This window comes from Sclerotinia sclerotiorum, genomic scaffold (genome assembly GCF_000146945.2).
Source record: "Sclerotinia sclerotiorum 1980 UF-70 scaffold_19 genomic scaffold, whole genome shotgun sequence".
Taxonomy (NCBI): Eukaryota; Fungi; Ascomycota; class Leotiomycetes; order Helotiales; family Sclerotiniaceae; genus Sclerotinia; species Sclerotinia sclerotiorum.
Genome location: NW_001820817.1, coordinates 43,162 through 64,215, shown reverse-complemented (window position 1 = coordinate 64,215; position 21,054 = coordinate 43,162). Strand labels below are relative to the sequence as shown.

The 21,054-nt window shown below is 43.2% G+C and overlaps 6 protein-coding genes across 6 annotated transcripts; 1 reads left to right on the top strand and 5 right to left on the bottom strand.

Annotated features, from left to right (window-relative positions):
- Positions 1–451: 451 nt before the first annotated feature.
- SS1G_12058 (predicted protein) lies at positions 452–786 on the bottom strand (the record flags this gene model as incomplete). The annotated part of the gene is made up of 2 exons (XM_001586979.1): positions 452–571; positions 655–786. 2 exons carry the CDS (start codon positions 784–786, stop codon positions 452–454), a joined length of 252 nt encoding a protein of 83 aa, XP_001587029.1.
- Positions 787–1,474: 688 nt separating this feature from the next.
- On the bottom strand, positions 1,475–2,833 carry SS1G_12057 (hypothetical protein; the record flags this gene model as incomplete). The annotated part of the gene is made up of 1 exon (XM_001586978.1): positions 1,475–2,833. One exon carries the CDS (start codon positions 2,831–2,833, stop codon positions 1,475–1,477), a length of 1,359 nt encoding a protein of 452 aa, XP_001587028.1.
- A 252-nt stretch (positions 2,834–3,085) lies between these two features.
- Positions 3,086–5,129, bottom strand: SS1G_12056 (hypothetical protein; the record flags this gene model as incomplete). The annotated part of the gene is made up of 7 exons (XM_001586977.1): positions 3,086–3,102; positions 3,340–3,384; positions 3,517–4,034; positions 4,097–4,649; positions 4,827–4,863; positions 4,921–4,946; positions 5,105–5,129. 7 exons carry the CDS (start codon positions 5,127–5,129, stop codon positions 3,086–3,088), a joined length of 1,221 nt encoding a protein of 406 aa, XP_001587027.1.
- A 2,372-nt stretch (positions 5,130–7,501) lies between these two features.
- On the bottom strand, positions 7,502–7,947 carry SS1G_12055 (predicted protein; the record flags this gene model as incomplete). The annotated part of the gene is made up of 3 exons (XM_001586976.1): positions 7,502–7,617; positions 7,666–7,815; positions 7,911–7,947. The coding sequence occupies 3 exons, from the start codon at positions 7,945–7,947 to the stop codon at positions 7,502–7,504; spliced, it is 303 nt and encodes a 100-aa protein (XP_001587026.1).
- Positions 7,948–11,162: 3,215 nt separating this feature from the next.
- SS1G_12054 (conserved hypothetical protein) lies at positions 11,163–13,060 on the bottom strand (the record flags this gene model as incomplete). The annotated part of the gene is made up of 3 exons (XM_001586975.1): positions 11,163–11,355; positions 11,405–12,350; positions 12,547–13,060. 3 exons carry the CDS (start codon positions 13,058–13,060, stop codon positions 11,163–11,165), a joined length of 1,653 nt encoding a protein of 550 aa, XP_001587025.1.
- Positions 13,061–14,859: 1,799 nt separating this feature from the next.
- Positions 14,860–20,332, top strand: SS1G_12053 (hypothetical protein; the record flags this gene model as incomplete). Its single annotated transcript, XM_001586974.1, has 2 exons — positions 14,860–19,886; positions 19,948–20,332. 2 exons carry the CDS (start codon positions 14,860–14,862, stop codon positions 20,330–20,332), a joined length of 5,412 nt encoding a protein of 1,803 aa, XP_001587024.1.
- Positions 20,333–21,054: the final 722 nt, after the last annotated feature.

The following is a 21,054-nucleotide window of genomic DNA, read 5'->3' as shown; positions in this document are numbered from 1 at the left end:
AAAATGATAAGACTGGCTTGGATAGGAAGAACAGAGAAAAGAAAGACTATCATCATGAGAGACAACTGAAGATATAGAATGGAAGAGTCCTTGGAGGATTTAGAAATCATATCCTGGCTCGTTTCAAAGAAACGAGATCTTTGGATGGACGTTTCATTTTTCGATCTTGATTTGACCATCTTCCATGAGGGGATGTGTGAGATAAACTATATCGTAGATTCCACTCCACTTTATGATCAAATACTTGGAAAAAGCAACCGCGCTGGACAGATTCTGAAAATCCTACCATTTGGTAATGTGGTTTGATATGATGCTGTTATGTCAACTAATTTATTAATCTCTAACCTACATCGTGGGGATGCGTATTTTTTTGTTCTGGTTGGTTGTCTGCTTCCCCAATAGATTCAATCGTAGTCCCGCATTAGCATGGCTCATAATTGAATTCGTCATTTCACGAATCTCCTAAACTGCTGAAGATGTATCGATCAAATTGACGTTTTTTCGATTCCCCTTGACGAGGAGAATAAGCATGAAGTTCTATGCGCCCAAGTCCTTGCAAGGTACAGTTAACCTACGACGGGGCGCTTAAAGCTAAAAATATATACATCAAATGGTTTTCTCTTTCCCTTGAATCCATCTTCAAGTTAAGCCCACTGTGGAAATGTGGAATCTATTTAACGCGCCGGCAACTGCTGTTTCCTGATTGCATGAATGGGCAAAAGCTTGCGCCTCAAAGTTGTCCTTGGCGATGAGTAGTGACAGCATGCATGGCTTGCTTGTTGTCATGATGTAAGATTTTTATTAATTGGTAAATGTTTTTCGTATACTCCTAAGTCCATCAAAGTGTACTTGTTTCCTCATAGACAACAAAATTTCCTTTATATAAGAGGGGTATTCTCACTGTAATTCCTCATCGTTTAACTCGAAAGTATTTTTATCTCTGTCTTTTTTTTCTTCTGAAAATGAAGGGGTAAAAATTTGCAGTGAGCCGAAGCCCCCGCAACCCCTTGAGAACAACTTTAATTTCGTCCCTTTTGATCAACTTTCTCTGAAACATCTTGGCAACCCCACCAGTTTTTGTCCTTGACGCAACCAAAGTCTGGTTTTAGATATACCTACCTCTGTGTGTAGCCATCAGGAAACTACGATGAAGTATATTTCCAAGCCTGTTTTCACGATATACCATACGAACACGAATGTCTGAATCACAATAACCGATATTGGAAATATCAAGTAAACAGATCAAGATGTTCGATGGGTCATAAGTGTTATCTGAAAATGACCACGGGCCTAAATGGGTGCGGCATCTTATAGATTTCACATTGAAAGCTGCATGTTTACGAGACAAAAAATCACCGTGGCAAGCTAAGATCGCGCAAAGCTAAGGAAGTTCACATTCGGAGTCACGGGAAGATGGAAGGAATTAATCAATAAAAGAGGTCTAGGTCTGGCATATTATTACAATTATCCTGCCTTAACTCAAAGGAGCAAATGTTCCATTCACACAGTTGATCCCCAATCTCGGATTCAACGCGCTGGTAGCGTTGATACAGACCACTGTCGGATTTCCATAATCCTGGGGAAACATCTCTATATCGACCAAATTGAAGTTCTTACAAGAACTCTGCGTGTTACATTCAATGATGATAGTTCCCGTCCTTTGCAAATTGGGCAGTCCAACATCATACCAGCACGGATCCGTAACACAAGATCCATCACCTGGCTGAAAGGTATTCACTGTTCCTCTAAAGTTCTTCCAAGTGAAATCCTCCATATTCACACTTGCGTTATTAGGGCGCCCACTTATCTGCCCAGGCTCAAGCTGAGTCGCGTTATTTCCTTGGTTGTAGTACGTTTGGGTGACGAAAATCGGAAATGAAACATTATATACGCGAATATCCTCCCACGTAATGTTCTTTGCGATCCCTTGACCTCCAGCCCAACTCTTAAATCGAGCAGCATAGACAGCATCGATGACTGTCACATCACGGAAATGAATGTTCGATACATTGGCAAACGAAGCTTGATTTTGTCCAAGAGATCCTATGGATAAACCATGGGATTGATACCCAATCGTTGCTCTTTCGAAGACAACGTTATGAGATCCAGACTGCACCGCACATGCATCATCTCCATTATAGATAATTGAGTCGGAAATGTGAACATTTGTAGCTGTAACACCAAATCCATCAGTGTTGAATGGGAAACCGCCAGATTCAGAATACGAGTCAACGATGCTGTTTTTGACACGGATATTGTTTCCTAGGAGCTGCACATTCCATGCTATCGGTTTGCGAGATTTGAAATAGTTCATACCGCCATTTGTGGTATTCAGTTGAAAAAGATGTGGTCGATTGGCCAGTCCAGTTCCATTCAGAGGGTTAGCGTCCCACCATGCTTGGCCATATGAATTTATCCAACCTGTGGTAACATCTTTTGACCCCTCATACTGAATCTTAGGACCCGCAAATGCGAACCAGTATAGAGCAGTACTATATGTAAGTGCATTGGAAGCTTCTACCAGGTCTTGGATATAGGTGATATTCTGAGGGAGGTGAAGGTTGCCTTGCTGACGAATGACCACATTTGACAAGTTCTTCGCGGAGATCGGGTTGAATATGTTGTAGTCGACCCCTTTCTTGAATTCAATAATCGAGTCTGATGAGCATTTTGCAAATGCGGCAGCGACAGCTGGTGAGTCGTCGGCTGTTCCGTTTGAGGATTTGTATTTTGACGGGATTGTGCAGGTTTTGGTTTGTCCTTGACCGTTGCCATTGCCGGCATGAGATAGGCCAACCAATGCAGATATTACGACGATGAATCCCAACAACATGATGCCACCTTTGGAAGCGAGAATGGGAAGACTAACGAGTCCCTAGGAATGAATTTCGCAGACACATTTTTCTATAACCTAGGGCAGATGCATTTTATAACCTTTTGAGAGATATTCCACCCCGGGGTATCTTTTGCTTGTCCAGGGCTTGAGAAGTTGTCCAAATATTGAATGCGGGGTAAGATCATTGACAAACGGAATTTGTTGCTCCATGCTGCGTTTGAAATATTCCTCTAGCAGGCGCAGAATCGATCACATCAGGGGAACTTCTAAGTTGTCAGCGTTGTAAATATCTGGTCGTTCACCCTCTTATGCATGCCAAGCTAGCATCACATGCAGTTGTATGTAGCTCCCCGCATCTGACAGTAGAAAACTTGGGGTAATGTTGCGAACCATTAACCTTATTGGTGGGATTTTTCTTTCCGAATGGTGTTTGAAGTTGGTTGTACAGGACTTTGAGGTAACACGAGAAGTAAATAGATGTTGTCACGGCTCAATATGCATACCCCAGACTGATAAAACCCGTATGCTCTTTGAGGCGAGATTACCCACTGTATATGTTGCAACAACCATTAGAACATCATGCCCTTTAATCATGTAGGTTGAATTACTTTCGACGCCACCTATAATTGACCAAAATAAAGATGTCCCAAAGTTATGGCCTTGATCAACTCAAAAATTACTCCAAGTCTTCTTTGGATTTGGATCATTTAGGTCTGATTCCTCAACAGAAAAATGAATCGTCTTGATAATTGTCATCGACTCCAAATTGTCATCTATGTTTTTGTCAAATATTCCTATTTGACTACTGGTCAAGCTGTCGGTACTCGCGGCGCCTGTAACTTGTATTTCGCATTGCACCAGCCCGTTGTCGGGACGTAACTTCAGGTTGTCTAGTCCATGTCCTTCGTAGGATTTGTTACCGTCTTTCGCATTTTGGCCTCGCAATATCTGGCTGGAACCCAAGGTTCGAAGGTAAGGATATTGAGCTGCGTGGGTCGATTTTTTAGTCGCAAAATTCAAGAAACTGGGGATGAGTAGATGGATGAGAGGCAGAAGATCTGGGACGCATCCAATAACTAATGCAAGGCCCGTCTCAATTTGAGATACTGCGCTGTTAACGTTCAATCCTGGGTCAGAAACATTGGGGTGAAATGCACGATAAGTGAATTGAAGACGACAGATACCGACAGCAGTGACTCTAACAAAGCAAATATTAGTTGGTGCTCATAAAGAAACACAAAAGGCACGATGATTACATACCCCAAGCCCATGCATAAAATGAAAATTGCAGCAATCTTTTTTGGTGGACTAACTTTCATATCCTTTACCATGTAGATTGGTATGCATAGAACTAAAAAGTCCGTAAAAATAGTAAGACCGGCAGTAATCATGGTGAAATTGATACTATTGATGCAGCTCCCACCAGTCACATATTTCCCATCTTTGAATCCGGATGTTACAGGCCCATAAGGCCCAATCCCCGGGTCTGTCGCATTTTCTTTGATCTGAGCCGCCAAATCCATCTCCATCGAGTAGAAGTTATACGAAAAAGGTACACATTGAAACATATCGACAAAAAAGATAGCGATCATGAGGGCAAAATTGATGAATAAGAGCGCATATGAGGCGTATCGAACTGAATGCCTCAACCCCCCAAGGCGAAGGTAGAGGAGAATCATGGAGGCCTTGACGAAGCCGAGGATCGGATTATAGCAAAGGGAATCGAACATTGCCCATTTCATTTTAGTCGGCATATCAATCGTAAATTGGACCAGATCTGATGTTTTGTAGCCAAATTTTGCGTACGATGTAACTGGTACTTATGTTAGCCTAGCTTTGAACTGGCCCGTGGAGTAGATAGAGCTGACTGTGCTCTTCCACAACTTCATGGAAAACATGTCTATGGAACGAAGTTTTCGTCTATGTAGAAAAAAATGGCAAATATAGAAATTTCTTAAACAATCGAAACTCTTTGAAAAGAGGCACTCACGTCCGTATATAGCAACAGTTTCCACAACTGAAAAGGTCTGCATCCGCCTCAGCATTCATCCCGGGAAACAAGCCTGACCTTTCACATAGCTTACCCAAGCAATAATCATAAAGATATCACCTACAATGTTTTAGCAATCAAGGAAGCTGATAGAATTTCAGACGACTCACTCCACATAATCAGTCCCTTCCATCGTGGTTTAGATACTATCCTCGATGCTAGGCGCCCAAAGCAGAATATCGAGCCGATAACTTCAAAAGTGATGATAATAATCAAACACGCGGTGTTCAATTGCTTGACCATTTTCAGAGACGACGGTGACACCTTTCAAAAAGGCACTTTACCAGGCTTAGGTGTTCATCAAGCTTTCAATGTGTTTGAGAAGTAGAGGCGATGATTGATGTTGTGTACGGTTGTCTGAATGTAGCTCACATATTCGCTCCTTCGCAACTAGTTCATCTTAACCCATCCGGGTTTCTTCAAAACAATATCCTTCGTTTTTAGGCATCAAACAACACTGATGTTCTTACTTTCTAGTTCCTAGAGGATGTGTCTGAGACGGTCGATGCTATCAGGGGTGTGTGTCGGGGAAGTGGGATATGCAGTTCAAACCCCTTGACGTCTGACACAAGCTCCACAGGAGGAGAGCGGCGATTCCACCAAAAAGCTTGTCAATTAGAGAGAGTAAATTAGGCAGAATTCAACTGAAAAGGTACATAACAACAATTCTTTTGCCTGAGTCAGTACAAAGTAGTAACTCTCATGCATAATTGACATAACCATGTATGTACCTAGGGTTTGAATCCGAGGCTCTTAACCAGATGATTTGTAGTTCGTGAGATAAGGCAATTGAGTTTGCATATGCATCAACCAAAGATGACGGGGATAATTGAGAGAAGGAGATGGCCCAACTTGGGCGGAATGGTTAGTTTGGTGACAGGCATAATTGGAGATCAAGAACAATTAGTTGAGGGATAGGATCTGCCTTGGAGGCGCTGACCAATGGATTAGTAAGTCTTATTATTCCCGTGCTAATCCTACAGCCCAGACGAAATTCTGTTTAGCGGTTCTGTAGCTGGTCCAAAACGATCTCATAGACTCATACAGAAGCTGATTGCGTTTACTTTTTCTTTCGCTCTTTTCGCCGCATTCTCCCTTTTTTCCCCTTTTTTTCTTTGTTCCGATATCAATAGAAAGTTCCAAGCCCCAACTGAACGGTCCGTGAATGCCACGTTACTGCTGCTGAAATCTGAAGCCCGTAAGCCTATGTACGCCTCTACAGGGCAGTTAAACATAGGAATGTCCTTGAAAAGAGGAAGTCTGACAGAATATCTTTTAATTGGGCTTAGCCGTTCAGTTGGCTGGTGAACCGGGACTATGGCGGTGTATAGCCGTCTCCAGAGTCCAGACATCTGAATGCATCTAAGAACATTCGTCAAAAGCTAGTGACTGTTGATGCCGCAATTGGGGCAATAAAATCCACCTTGAAGACAAAGTCACCAAACTAAGAACCTCCACCAGCCGGGTTTTGGGATAGTAGGTTCGAGCTGATGAACTAAAATTCGTGAACCATGCAGAGAGCGTTGAACTTGGCCAGCCAGGAAGCCCAAGACTAGTAAGACTTACATCCACAGTGCCGTGGTCCGGTCCCCCTGAATTGTTTTCGAGGGATTGGGTCCGCTGCTTGGCGCGAAATCAGAATGGGAGATAAGCTAAAATTGACATCTTAGAAGAGCTCAGGGTATTGTGTAGTGCTCCTACTTCGTACGCAGAAAAGGTTATTACGGAGTAGCAGCAGTTTTGCGCGTGCTAGGAGGGAATCCGGAAAAGATTTCAACAAATCGCAATTCAATAACGATCAGATCATTAACCGGCCAGCGCCCCTGACTCTAAAGAGACAAAGCAAGTCTAAAATTCTAAATGATTGTTACATCAAATTGACTGATCAAGCTAGGTGAGTATCCAAAGATATCCAAAGAAGAATAGATGAACGGAATGGCGTCGTATTTGAAGCATTTGATGATACTTCAATCCCCTCTACAGGATTGGGAGCCAAGTCAATTGCTTATATGCTTATTTTTGAAGCATCTACTCGATATCCTGGGTCCAAATACATACCTGTTGGCTCTTTTCAGCTCCATCTTTCAGCGCCCTCTTTATTATTTTTACGTCTTTCACGTACACTCCTTTTTTAGGATCGAAATGAAACAACAAACAATCGAGACCAAATAGTAGGCTTATGACTATCCTCTTCTACGATATCGATGGGAAGAAATATTGGGAAGAAATATTCCCAACATGAGCGGACATATATCCGTCTCCAGGTTTCGACTCTACGAACTTTAAGGTGTTCACGGCTATCATACCGAATAAATACCTCTAGCTCCGCATATCCATGTTCGTTGATCGCTCCCTCCCCGCTTCCTCCATTAATGTAAGCATCATCGACGAGCAAACATTGTCTCTCATCTATGACTGCAATGTATTCGCAAGAATTCTTTACTTTTCTGAAATCCATTGATTATTTTCAACGTTTCTTTCCAGACTATGATGCGTCCTATCTCGACTTAGTCTTTACCATTACCAGCGATGGAACGACTATTACTCCACACATATCACACATATGGTGATAACCCACATATGCATTGTTATACTATCTAAACTCTATATCGAATTTAGTCCTTACTATCAAAATGATAAGTGGATACCGAGAAATCGGAGGTCTTTTCTTTTGCTTCATCGCTTAATTCGTAGTCTTCATTCAAGACACCTCCATCCTCGATTGTCATATCTGATTATTAGAGGAGTTGAGGTTCAGATTTAGTCTTGTCTTCTTTACTAAACCTTTTTTTCTTCTCTAAATGCTCTGCTCTTTGCTGGTACAAGTGCCTAGATACAAATAATGGTGCTTCTTCAGCAGCAACTTCCGCAGCGACCTCATCGGTAGCTCCTTTGAGCCTAATCACAGCGGCTGCATCCATAATGACACCTAGTGGACCGATCAATTGCAAAATTTCAAATCTTGCACAACTCAATTCTCAATGCAAGCGCTGTTACATTTGGAATGCTTCTCTGCAGACGCACCAACCATCGCCGCCTTACGATCCGCAAATAAACTCATCTTGGCCTGTGGATGATATTTGGAAAATGCTGAATGATCTACTTCCTAGCGCATCGAGCTCTTACAGTAACTAGAACTATGTGACTTTACCACAATTCCAAATTGTTCAGAAATATGGAAGCCTCAAGTTGCTGGCCAGGGGACGTCACTGTTCAATGTTCGAGTCTCCACTTAACAATGGATAGCTTCTTAGGTTGAAATGCCTATCATTGAGGGAGTCAATCGTTTAATTGATGTAATGCTAACTATGCTAGTAACGCACATATTTGTGCCTTCGTTACAGACAACTGGACTAACTCTACCATGCACGAAGCGGACTTTACTTCCATGATGTCCCTAAGGTCTAACATGTATGCCTACCACCAACCCAATAGCAACTTGTATACTTGGCATTTATCCAGCTTACGCAGTCAATACCACATATTGTCGCACAAACACAAGTCGTCGTCAATTTTGCAGGAGATACTTGGATTAGATTCGTTGTCCAGAACACGGGACATGAGTTCTTTACTAAATCTGGTGGAGCAGGTGCATTGCGTATTTCGTCCATTTATTGCAGGATATCATTATGAGGATGCCGAATTTACCAATACGGACTTTCCTTATACTGGACCTACTTCTACCTCTGAAACTGGTGTGGTGGTACAGATATCATGAAGGCGACTAGTGAAGAGGGACTGGTTGTTGTCGGTGGTGAAGGCAAGTATGTCGGAGTCCTTGAAGGATACATTCAAGGTAGATGACATGGGTCTATGACTTCTGTGTACGGGCTGGTTGAAGATCAGGTAATTTTTGCTCGTATCGTTACAGCTGATGGTAGATTTGTTGCCCTTTCCTCAACTGAAAATGGCGATTTTTCTGAGCTTTGGGCGGACGCGATTATTGAGTATCAAGCATGCAACTGCCCCTTGGTCGTTGTTCTAGACTAAAACCAGACTAGAAAGAGTGAGGTCGCAATTACTGATGTGGTTGGTAATGATGCTATTCCCAACGAGAATAGAAACAGGCGCAGTTCCACGTGAAGAGAATGACTTTTCCCGTTAGAAAGATGGGACTTGGACTTCTACTCATTTTAATTCCATCTTTAAGGACCCCGGGAATCGAACAAGATGTTAGAGCATGCGGAAACATAAATAATATTACTGGATGCGGGCAATGTAAGTGCGTTGTAACATCAGCCATCCCCATCTTAATTATACTTTCCATCCATCCCAAATCTCGAATTTCACGGCCTTAGTAGCTTCCACATCATACTTCTCAAATGCAAAGTTCTTATGGGAAAAGCTCAAATAGTAGACAGTGAATATCACATCACAGCTACCAGGATGTTATTCACCTTCTCAGCTCGCTTTAGTTTGAGATGGAGAGATGTACGAACCAATTAGGGCGCGTTCGGATCGATTTTTTTTTTTTCACATTTGACCACATTTGGACCAATATATTAGGCCTAATATGGTGGAACCGAATATAATATTTTAGAAGATATATATTAAGCTGAATAATCAATTTTATTGGATATAATATTGAGCTTAGTAAAAAATATTGGGTCAAATATATATTTAATCAAATATTTGAACTTTTTCTTATATAATGATTAATAATAGCTTTTTAGTATTGTTGAAATTTTTTTCGATATCTCAAACTCTCTGTTACGTGACGGTTGTTACCCACTAGTGGCTCACGTGCACTAGCCCTGTATATAAAGACCTTCTTACTTAGAATCTTCTTAGTTCTTTAGTTTTAGATTCTAAGTGATTGAATTGACTCCGTTTACGACTTTTCCGTCACACTCTCTTTGCTACTTTTTTCAATATTCCTTAAATATATTAGCTTTACTCAAATGTACCCAAATATATATTAGATCCGATATTTTTATTACACTTAATATTTCTAATATTTCAGAAAATCGATCCGAACGCACCCTCAGTCCAGCTCACTGTTTATTTTCAAATGACTGCCCACAATCGAAAACCCCATTCACAAAATAAAATAAGACTTTAATAGAGATATCATATCCCGTGGCATCGCAACTAAACTTTTCCCAACAGATTTCGCAAAGAAAATAATCAACATCTCAAATCGACATTCTGAGAACTAAAGCCCAGTCTCAGAACCGCCTAATCGCAGCCTAAGCAAGAGGGAACTCAGACTTGCTTCTTTCGGTCCTCGAATTTCAAGTAGAAGGCTGTGTACAAATCGATTTATCATCAGCGAGCCTACAAGCTACGCTACGAAACCATCTTTTATTTTCAAAATCGTACTAATCCTTCGTGACCAATCCCCAAGTCGTTCACTAGGATACAGTCAGTATGTATACTGTGCAATGAATGAGTATTGTCAGATCGCTACTTTAAATCACCACTCTTCTTTTTCATTTCCCATTCATACGCACCTGGCCAGCTATCGATATATGAGAAACTCGAATCTCCAAGTATCTAAATCTACATCACCCATCCTTAGAAAATTAGCCCAGAAACGTCATGGATCGAAAGTAATCCACAAGTTATCAACCTACTTCTTTCTCAACTCAGTCTCGCCATAGCTAGCCAACCAATTCAAGGATAGATAATGAAACATTGTTCCGGGAATCCTTCATCTCGATGTCCCGGCGCGATTTTGAGATTGCTCACTTTCCGAATCTTGAAATGTATCCTAGATGTGAGAACCTGCTAGCGTGTGAGGTTTATTAGCCCACGATGATCATGTGCTGCTGGACTAGTTCGAATGCTGCAAATTTGGGAATTGCCAAGTATTAAGTTCTTGCACAGGACTTCTCTATACACACAGAAGATAGTTTTTCACCCTGTATTACACACAATTTTCCATCCGAACGTGCTGTCGTCAATCTGGTTTCAACACACTAAAGAGCATTGGTCCACTAAAACGTCTGAACTTTAGAGCACATGGATCGGATAGAATAATTCACAAGGGGTCATCGTCTAATGTAGGCTTCGCCAAGCAATATTTGTTTCCCAAACGAAGAAGTAATGATCTAATGCGAGGTAATATCATAGCAATGCATCGACGGCAGTTCATTATCACAAACAATTAATGGATTGGCAATGTGCAGTTGCAATGTATTTTATTCTTTCTCCACCCTTAGCCTCAATATTTTAGCCCCACTTGAAACGCCATGTAAACTCCATAGATTGAGATATCCACCCAAATGAGCAGATTCCATACTCATGCTCCTCATAAACCATAATCTAAGAACATCATGCGTAAAGCTTCTTCTCGTAACTCTCCATGTTCACACCACCCTCGAGTTGAGCACTTGCGGTTCTCAATTCGAAACGTGTAGTACCGTTCTCAACAGCCTCGTGGAGAGCTTTAAGACTCATTTGTCCGCAATCTTGGAGGGAGTGTTTCAAACCCGCAGCAAGATATGGAACAAACTTGGTGACGGAACTATGAGAAGTTAGCATTAGGAACTTAATTATGTTAGTGGACATCATACCCTCTGTGAGCGACGGCACCAGATACACCCTGAGCGACGAGAACACTATCTCCCTCGGAGAAATATCTGGCAGTTCCAGCGTTGCTCTTTTGGCTGTCCTTGGCACCAGAACCAGCCTTCTTGTCTTGCATAGCATCAATGGAACCCATGCCACGGTATGCTTTAACGAGTTTACCCTCACGGCTGACGAATGAAGTACCTGGAGATTCAGTAGTACCGGCTAATAGACCACCCATCATGATAGTGGTAGCACCAAGAGCAAGACCCTTGACAATGTGACCAACATTTTGAATACCACCATCAGCCATACATGGGACGCCAAAGCGAGCAGCGAATGAGGCGACATTGTAAACAGCAGCAGCTTGTGGTCTACCAACAGCCATAACTTCTTGAGTGATACACGCACTTCCACTACCCATCCCAATTCTCAAACCATCAACACCCGCGGCGATCAATGAAGCAGCTTGCTCACGGGTAACAACGTTACCTCCAATGACGTCAAGATCAGGGTATTTCTCCTTGATATACTTGACCATTTCAATTTGATACATGCTGTTACCTTGACTGCTGTCAAGGATAACAATGTCCAATTGAGCGTCGACCAACTTTTGAAGACGAATTTTATCTTCAGGTCTTGTGCCGATTGCAGCAGCGCAAATCAATTGCTTCGAATCTGGAAGTTTGGAGGCCAATGGGTAATGAATGTTTTTGTTCAAATCGGATCGGGAGATCATAGAAACAAGGTTTCCGTTCTTGTCAACGATTGGAAGCTTTCCCTTCTTGGACTTTGCAAGGATTGCGTTCGCCTCAACCAATTCAGTACCATATGAAGCAGTGACCAAGTCGGTAACCATGACACTTGCGACGGTGGCGCTGTCATCATCTTCGAATTGAATATCTCTGTTTGTAACGATACCGACGAGTTTGGAGCCCAGCTTTCCAGTTTCTGTTTCGCAGACATGTTAGCGGCTGAAACTGATGAATTGAATTTGTGAATGATGAATATAGAACACCAAAAGTCATAAAGAATAATTGTCTCCCCACGACCTTGCGGTCAATACGGATGAACGAAAGTTATTTGAATTATGTTTTAATAATCATGTAAAGGTGCAAAAAGAGGGAAAATAGAAAGGAGTACGAACCTGTGACTGGGTATCCTCCAAAACCCCACTTCTCCTTGAGAGCTTTAACTTCAGCAACAGTGGCCTGTGGGCTAAGTACGACTGGATCGAGGATGAAGCCGTTTTCATATCTCTTGACCTTCTGAACCATCTCAGCTTGCTCATCAGCAGAGCAATTGTGGTGGATGACACCAAGACCACCTTGTAAAGCCATGTGAATGGCCATATCATGCTCGGTGACGGTGTCCATAGGGGAAGAAACGAAAGGGGTCTTGAGGGTGATACGTTTGGTAACTGGAGAATCAAGAACGACTTCAGAGGCAGCAAATCCAATGTAACCTGGGAGAACCAAGAAATCATTGTAGGTCAAACCACCATGTTTCTTGGAATCGATCAAGTCATTGATGCTAAGACCATCACGAGATTCATATTCCTTAAGGATCTCGAGAGCCTTGGTGGCATCGAGAATATCCTTAGTTGGGGCCAAGAAGTCCGAGGCAGTTGGCTTAGACTCTCCGTTTGCTTGAGGAGACATCTTGGGAAAAGAAGTATGTGATAGAGATGCGGGGAAGATGGAGGGGAATGAGATGCGATCAGGAGGAGAAGTCAGAGAAATGAGAAAAAGTATAACAAAGAGATAGTCAACCTTTGAAGTACGAAGATATAAAAATTCTGAATAGCTTCTGAATAAAATGTACAGTCGACGGGTTGAAGTTTCCTTCTCCCAAGAAAAAAAAGGAAGAGAAAAAAAGAGGGGAGAAAAAATGGTTATGAACATAGCAGATAAAATTTACTGATGGATTGATGAACTAGACCAATAATGGCTTTAGCTTCTGTCGATAAGACTTAGTCACGTGAAGATATGGTTCAAGTCGCTTCGGGGAAATGATTTTTATTTTCACCGATCCTCCCCTCCCATGCCATAAGCAGACTGAGCTTCAAGATTTATTACTGGGTTCTGCTGTCCGGGTTCTGCTGCCCTACCTAGTATGGCCATACCTAGTACGGACCCCTACCTGGTATGATGAATTTTCACAGACCGGCGGTTATTTCATCACAGAGTGCTAGGATTTACTCTGTGCGTCCAGCGCCATGACACAGCCAGCCTCCCTTTCATTGGGTGATACATAATATACTCTCTGTGTTGTCGCCCATTTGTATTGCCGGAGCAACGAACGTCTAGGTATCAAGTCTCGTACCTAGCTAATCACACTACAGCGTATACCTATGCAAACAAGAAGTAATTTTGGTTCATGAAGTATCTCCACTGCTATGGTACTACCACATATGCCCACACTGTAATGTTACTGACTGCACCTGTGACTGTGCGGAGTATTTTCACTGTCCCTCATCCATTTGTTTCCACTTACCGGTACCTACCACTTACCTCGAGGCTCGACCTAAGATTACAATCAACAAATGTAACTCTACCTCTTTTATTCAACCCCTCACTTCATCCATCTCTCTATCTTCACTCTTCTGCATGCATCTAGGTAGACTAGGTACTGGTCTAGGTATCTATCTACCTTCATCCCTCTTTCCTAAATCTAAACATCTTTCGAATGTGTCTGCCTCAAAACTTTAAGGCTCTCATCAATCATAGCACATCCACCAGCTTCATCCCTCACTTCACCTCTATCAATCGATAACGATACTACATATACCCCAACTACGCCTACCTCCGCGCTCCACACATAAACATAAACATAAACAATCCCTCCAGTCAGGTACACATGCCCTCCCTCCCTTTGGACCTATCTCATCCGTTACATTATATTAAATTCATCACTTCGATACCTATTACTTTGATACCACTTTTTCTCCCAGCCACTTCCAGCTGGACGCTTGAATATAATCTTGATATCGGATGCTGCTGGCTTGAAGGGAAAAAAAAACACTTCCACATTCCTCAACCTTTAATAGACATAGGAACTAATTCGGATTACGATCTATCATTTTGATTTTAACATTCATAGGTAGAAAGTAGTCGACATCTTTTTGTTCTCTTCTCTTCATCGCGCCGGACGCTTTTTGGTTGACTGGGAAGGGGTGTAAACAATAAACTTTGGACACAAAAAGAAGACTTACCTCACCGTCACCGAAATCGATCACATTCGATAACAACAAGGTCATTTTCAACCACTACCACCACCATTTTCCCTACAACTCTTGAAACCTACCCACAGCAGTCCGCCGAGGGAATCTAGGATACCGCATGCGAAATACACTTGAAAATATCTTGTGAATGATCGGTGACTCGGAAAACATTCTGCGCCTACCTTTCCTCTCCCTTTTGGTGCGCCTCCAATCAATACTTTTCGTCTCATTGCCGTGATGTCGTACCGTCATTTATTACGACAAACACAATCTGACTCTACCACTACCGCTAATCCCAATACGACGAAAAGGGCACCCTCAAACGCGTCGACCGCATCCAGTGCTTATTCCAATTCTTCTAGCGTCTATGAATTAAGTCGCACAAGTACACTTTCATCAACGACGTCGAGTGGATACGGAAGTCACAGGAAAGGATTGAGTGAAGCTACCGGAATGTATACTTCTTCAGAGAATCGTAGTGGGAAGGGGAGTATCGAATCGAGTCCAGATAGCGCATACAAGAATGTTAGAAAATCTTTGCGACCACTTGCTCAACCTCCAGGTCAAACTTCACCAGAACGAGACAAAACTCCAGTTCAACACAATCGCGGGAAAAGTGTCGATATGATCAGGAATAACTTTCAACCACACTCTAGGACGCAAAGTGTAGACGTGCAGAAGGCTCCCATTAAACAACACAACCGCGGAAAGAGCATCGATGTATCCAAATTGACTTTGTTTGAGTCTCCTCTCCAGTCACCAATCAGCCCAGCAATAAGTCCAACACGCAGTCCGACGCGCCGCCCACCTGTAGTTCGACCCAATTCTATGTTATTGAGCCGTTCCGACTCGATCAGTATCGGAGGGGGAGCCCTCTCCAAGCTTGGTCCACTACATCCACACACACCTCTCACACGACCTGAGCTACAGAGTTTCGAACGATCATCAACGAGTCAACTTCGAACCCTCTCGAAATTTGCGCAGACTGCAACTCCTGATGATTTTACCATTACGTCGCCAGAACAAGAGGTAGCTGGGCTTCATGGACGACGTAGACTGCAGCGTAGCGCCATCTCAAAGGACAAAAATGGTACATTGAGTAAACCTACGGGAGGATATGGTTGGGAGGGACGAAATTGGATGGACAAGCAGCGACAATTTTTACAGGCTTATGAGTATCTTTGTCATATTGGAGAAGCAAAGGAGTGGATTGAAGATATCCTGAAACGAGAAATTCCCCCGACTGTGCAACTAGAACAAACTTTGAGAGACGGTGTGACATTAGCAGAAGTAGTGGAAGCATTGTATCCAGAGCGGCGCATACGAATTTTCCGGAATCCCAAACTACAAGCTCGCCATTGGGACAACATTGCTCAATTCTTCCGATTTCTCGACGAGGTGCAGCTTCCTGAGCTTTTCCGATTCGAACTCATCGATTTGTACGAGAAGAAGAACATCCCCAAAGTCATATATTGTATTCACGCTCTCAGTTGGCTATTGTTCAGGAAAGGTATCGTGGACTTCCGAATCGGAAATCTCGTTGGACAGCTGGAATTTGAAGATCACGAATTGGAAGAAATGCAAAAGGGTTTGGATAAAGCAGGAATCAGCATGCCAAGTTTTGGAAACATGGGAGCGGATTTTGGAGTCCCTGAACCAGAACCAGAACCCGAACCAGTCGAAACCGAGGACGAACGGATCGATCGAGAACTTGGCGAAAACGAGGCTATCATAGTGGAACTACAGGCACAAGTACGCGGAGCTTGTATGCGAATGCACCTAGGAAGGACAATGCAGGTGCTTTGGGATACCGAAGATTGGCTCATCGACCTTCAATCGATGATTCGCGGAGATTTTACGCGGCAGGTGGTGGAGTATCGTTTGAATATGAAAAGATTTGCAGAGAACTTACAACGCCATGCACGTGGATTTCTGGTTAGAAAAAGACAATCAAGTCAGGAGACCTTCTGGAAAAGCCACGAAGAAGACGTTCAGAAGATCCAAAGCCTGTTCAGGGCCAAGAAAGTTGGACAACAAGTCCGAGACGAGGTAGGCATGATGCGGTCCGCTTTGCAGCAGTCAGAATTTGTTGTCAAAGATTTCCAGTCCAGCATTCGTGGCTTTCTTGCTCGAAAACTCCTGGTGGCTCAACAGAAGGAAACCGAATCTGTAACTGTGTCAACCCCAGTATTGAACCTGCAAGCTGCAGTGAGAGGTATGCTTGTGAGAAAGAAAATGATGGAGCAAGGAGAAGAGATATCATCCATCACCGTATCAGCTCCAGTGTCGGACCTGCAAGCTGCAGTAAGGGGCATGCTTGTGAGAAAGAAAATGATGAAGCAAGGAGAAGAGATATCATCCATCACTGCCTCAGCCCCATTGTCAGACCTGCAAGCTGCAGTGAAGGGCATGCTTGTGAGAAAGAAGATGGTAGCTCAAGAGAACGAAACATCATCTGTAGCTGTTTCAACTCCCGTATTAAACTTGCAGGCTGCGATGAGGGGAATGCTTCTCAGGAAGAACATTGCAGAAGACCAGGAAGACCTTTATCGCGAAGAATCTTCGATCACAGCGATTCAAGGGTTTGCCAGGGCCTTACTGACAAGAAACCAGATTTTTGAACAACAAGAGGCATTGCATGCATGCACACCCATCTGGGAAAAACTCCAGGCGATTGCGAGGGCAGGTTCGCTAAGGAATGAGGTATTTGATACACAAGAAGCTTTGAAAAGCCACTCTGGAAGCATATCAAAACTTCAAGCTTTCCTTCGTGCTGGGGCTGTTCGCCGCGAAGTCACCGAGACTCTGTCTGGCTTGGACGAAGAGGAACCATTAATACTAGAACTTCAAAGTTTAATTCGTGGCATGCTTCTTCGGCGCTCGGTTGAGGATGATTTTGACGCTCTCATTGCAGAAGTTTCGGCAATTACGGATCTTCAATCCATGGTAAGAGCTGGCATGGTAAGACAAAAGACCGAAATGATTTTGGATGATCTTCAGGCAAACGAGGAAGAAATTATACAACTGCAAGCATTGTCCCGTGCTGTGCTACTTCGCAATGATATCGAGGGAGTGCTGGGAGAATTGGAGTCGGAAGAAGATGATATCGTCGCGATACAATCAGCGGCTAAAGCTTCTTTAGTTCGAGCTGCATTTTTAGAGAAACAGCGCTTCTTCAAGGAGAATATGGAAAAGGTCGTCAAAATTCAAAGCTTCGTCCGTGGCCGCTTACAAGGAGAGGCTTACAAGAGCTTGACAACTGGCAAGAACCCGCCAGTCAACACGGTCAAGAACTTCGTCCATCTCCTTAATGATAGCGACTTTGACTTCAATGAAGAGATTGAATTCGAGCGAATGCGAAAGACCGTCGTACAGCAAGTTCGACAAAATGAGATGGCAGAGCAGTACATTGATCAGCTAGATATCAAAATTGCACTTTTGGTCAAGAACAAAATTACTCTAGATGAAGTTGTCAAGCATCAGCGAAATTTTGGAGGACACTCAGGAAACCTCCTCGTTAATACCTCCATGGCATCGGGGAATCAATTTGACTTGAAAGCGCTCAACAAAAATTCGAGGAAGAAGCTCGAGTTGTACCAACAGCTCTTCTTTAACTTACAGACTCAACCTCAGTACCTTGCCAGGCTCTTCCAAAGAATTCGTGAACAGGGCACTGCCGAGAAAGATTGCAAACGGATCGAGACCTTGATGATGGGGTTGTTTGGATATGCCCAAAAACGCCGTGAAGAGTACTATCTGCTCAAACTAATTGCTCGTTCTGCTAGAGAGGAGATTGAGCACTTCGCCTCGCTTCAAGACTTTCTCCGCGGCAATTTCTTTTGGACAAAACTTCTGGCCAACTACACTCGTTCCCCTCGTGACAGAAAGTTCCTTCGCGATTTGCTAGGCCCTCTTATCATGGAAAATATCATTGAGGATCCCGCACTCGACCTTGAAAGTGATCCAATGCAAATCTACCGCTCCGCAATCAACAACGAAGAGCTCCGAACTGGTAGACCAAGTCAAAGAGCACTGGAAATTCCTCGAGACCAGGCAATCAAAGATCCCGAAACACGAGACATGTTTATTGATCATCTCCGAGACTTGAGAGAAATTTCAGATCTTTTCATGCTTGCCTTGGAAAGTCTCCTCCACAGAATGCCTTACGGTGTTCGCTTCATCTGCCAGCAAATCTTTGACGGCCTTTGTCAACAATTCCCTCGCGAATCCCAACGAAATCTCTTACAGCTTGTTGGTAACTGGCTTTTCAGGTTTTACTTGTATCCAGCGTTGACCACTCCTGAGTCCATGGGCGTAGTGGAAAGACAGCTTACTCCGCTGCAGAAGCGTAATCTAGGCGAGGTTGCCAAAGTTCTGGGCCAGATCTCCACCGGACGTTTGTTTGGTGGTGAGAACATGTTTTTACAGCCATTGAATGCCTACGTCACTGATGCCATTGAGCGAATCACCGATATCTTTTCAAACATAATCTCGGTCCAGGATGCGGAAAGCACATTCGATATCGATGAGTTCAATGATCTCTACGCTCGTACAAAACCAACTCTTTACATCAAGATGGCCGATATATTCGCCATTCACAATCTCATATGCGACGACCTTCCACAAATCTGCCCAAACCGCGATGATGTGCTTCGAGAAATCATCCAAGAACTTGGCAGTGCAAAGAGCAATGAGTCTGAGATGTTAGGTGTTTCCTCAGCCGAAATTCAGATGACTTTGACCCCTAAACTCCATGACATGGAAGACCCCGAAGCTGAAGTAAAAGCACTTTTTATGGAGACCAAGCGCTGCATCCTGTACATAATCCGCGTTCAATCTGGACCGAACCTCATGGAAATTTTGGTACGACCGATCTCACCAGAAGATGACCAAAAGTGGCACGATTTACTCCGAGAAGAGTTCTCAGCAGACAGCAAGACTCGCGGCGCATACTCTGATGCCAATACTTTAACGGATATTAAATCTATGTCATATTGGGAACTGAAGCGGACGGCTCTGGAGAACATCATGAGGCTCGAACAACTTGGTAGAATCTCAAGACAAAATTACTACCAGGACATTCTAAATGCTATTGCTGTTGACATACGTACCAAGAGCAGACGTCGTGTTCAGAGACAGAGAGAACTAGAAGGTGTTAGGATGACCTTGGGAAATTTGGGCGAGAAAGCGGAGTGGCTGGAGTCTCAAAGAAAGAGTTACGACAATTATATCGAACAGGCTATGATGACTTTGCAGAAAAAGGGGTATGATTTTTCGAACTACGTAAATGATGTAATGCTAATGATTTGATTCAACAGGAAAAAGCGTTTCCTTATGCCTTTCTCCCAAACAGTACAACCACGAAAAGGAGCTGGAGCGCACTGGTCGCACATACAAGTTCGGCTCTTTCAAGTACTCGGCTAGAACTCTGTCGGACAAAGGCGTATTGGTCGCTTGGAAAGGGTATCCTGAACGTGAATGGGATAAGATCAATCTCACAATTTCATGTGATCAAGTCGGTGTTTTTTCCATTGAAGGTAGCAAAGGGAGCATTGTCATTACTGGTGCTGTGGCTCAAGTTCCGATGGACTCCTTGCTGGCCGCGCAATTTGCAAATCATCAGTACATGGATATGTTTGAAGGTGCGATGAGATTGAACGTTAATCTATTTTTGCATTTGTTGTACAGAAAGTTCTATAGAACTGAGTGATGAGGAAGGTCGATAGCTTGACCAGTGTCGCAGGAGAAGAAGTCATTTGAACAATGGGTGTGAGGGAGGGATGATAGATGAGCATCCTATTCCAGTAGGAAAAATTCTCTAATTTTAGGCGCAAGTTCGATTTTATGGCATGGAATCGGCGTCGCATCAAGGTGGTGAACTGGAGACTTGGAAAGTCCCAAGGTTGGCCTGGGTTGGCATTATGGGTCTAGGTATTGTGTATGTACATATTCATTTTATTTTAGAGGTGCGTGGGATGAAGAGAAAGATGACTGCTATGAATGAATATTGATTGTTAGGGATATCATGAGACCATATAAATATGAATATTATTCTACTACCGACTGGTAAATGATACTCGTGATTTAGCACGGTCAGCTCAGTCCCAACATACACAAAAGTGACGGGTCAATGTGGAAAGAGCTTTCATACGCCAAATGAATATTGCCAGGTTGCAACTTCTTTGGGCAACTATCTACAATAAAATGTCATTTCCTGCAGGGAAGGAGCCGACCTTGGAATTTGCCCCATTTTCATACCCAGAAAGATGTCTCTTTCCAAACAATTCAGCCTTCTCTTTGGGTAATTTAGGTGGTCTCATCGTTGAAAAATGAATTGTTCCTGGGCCAACAAGTGCACAGTATCATATTGATCCTCTCCCAGCTGTTAGATTCTACTCAAGGGTAATCACAATTACTTTTAAAGACAATTGG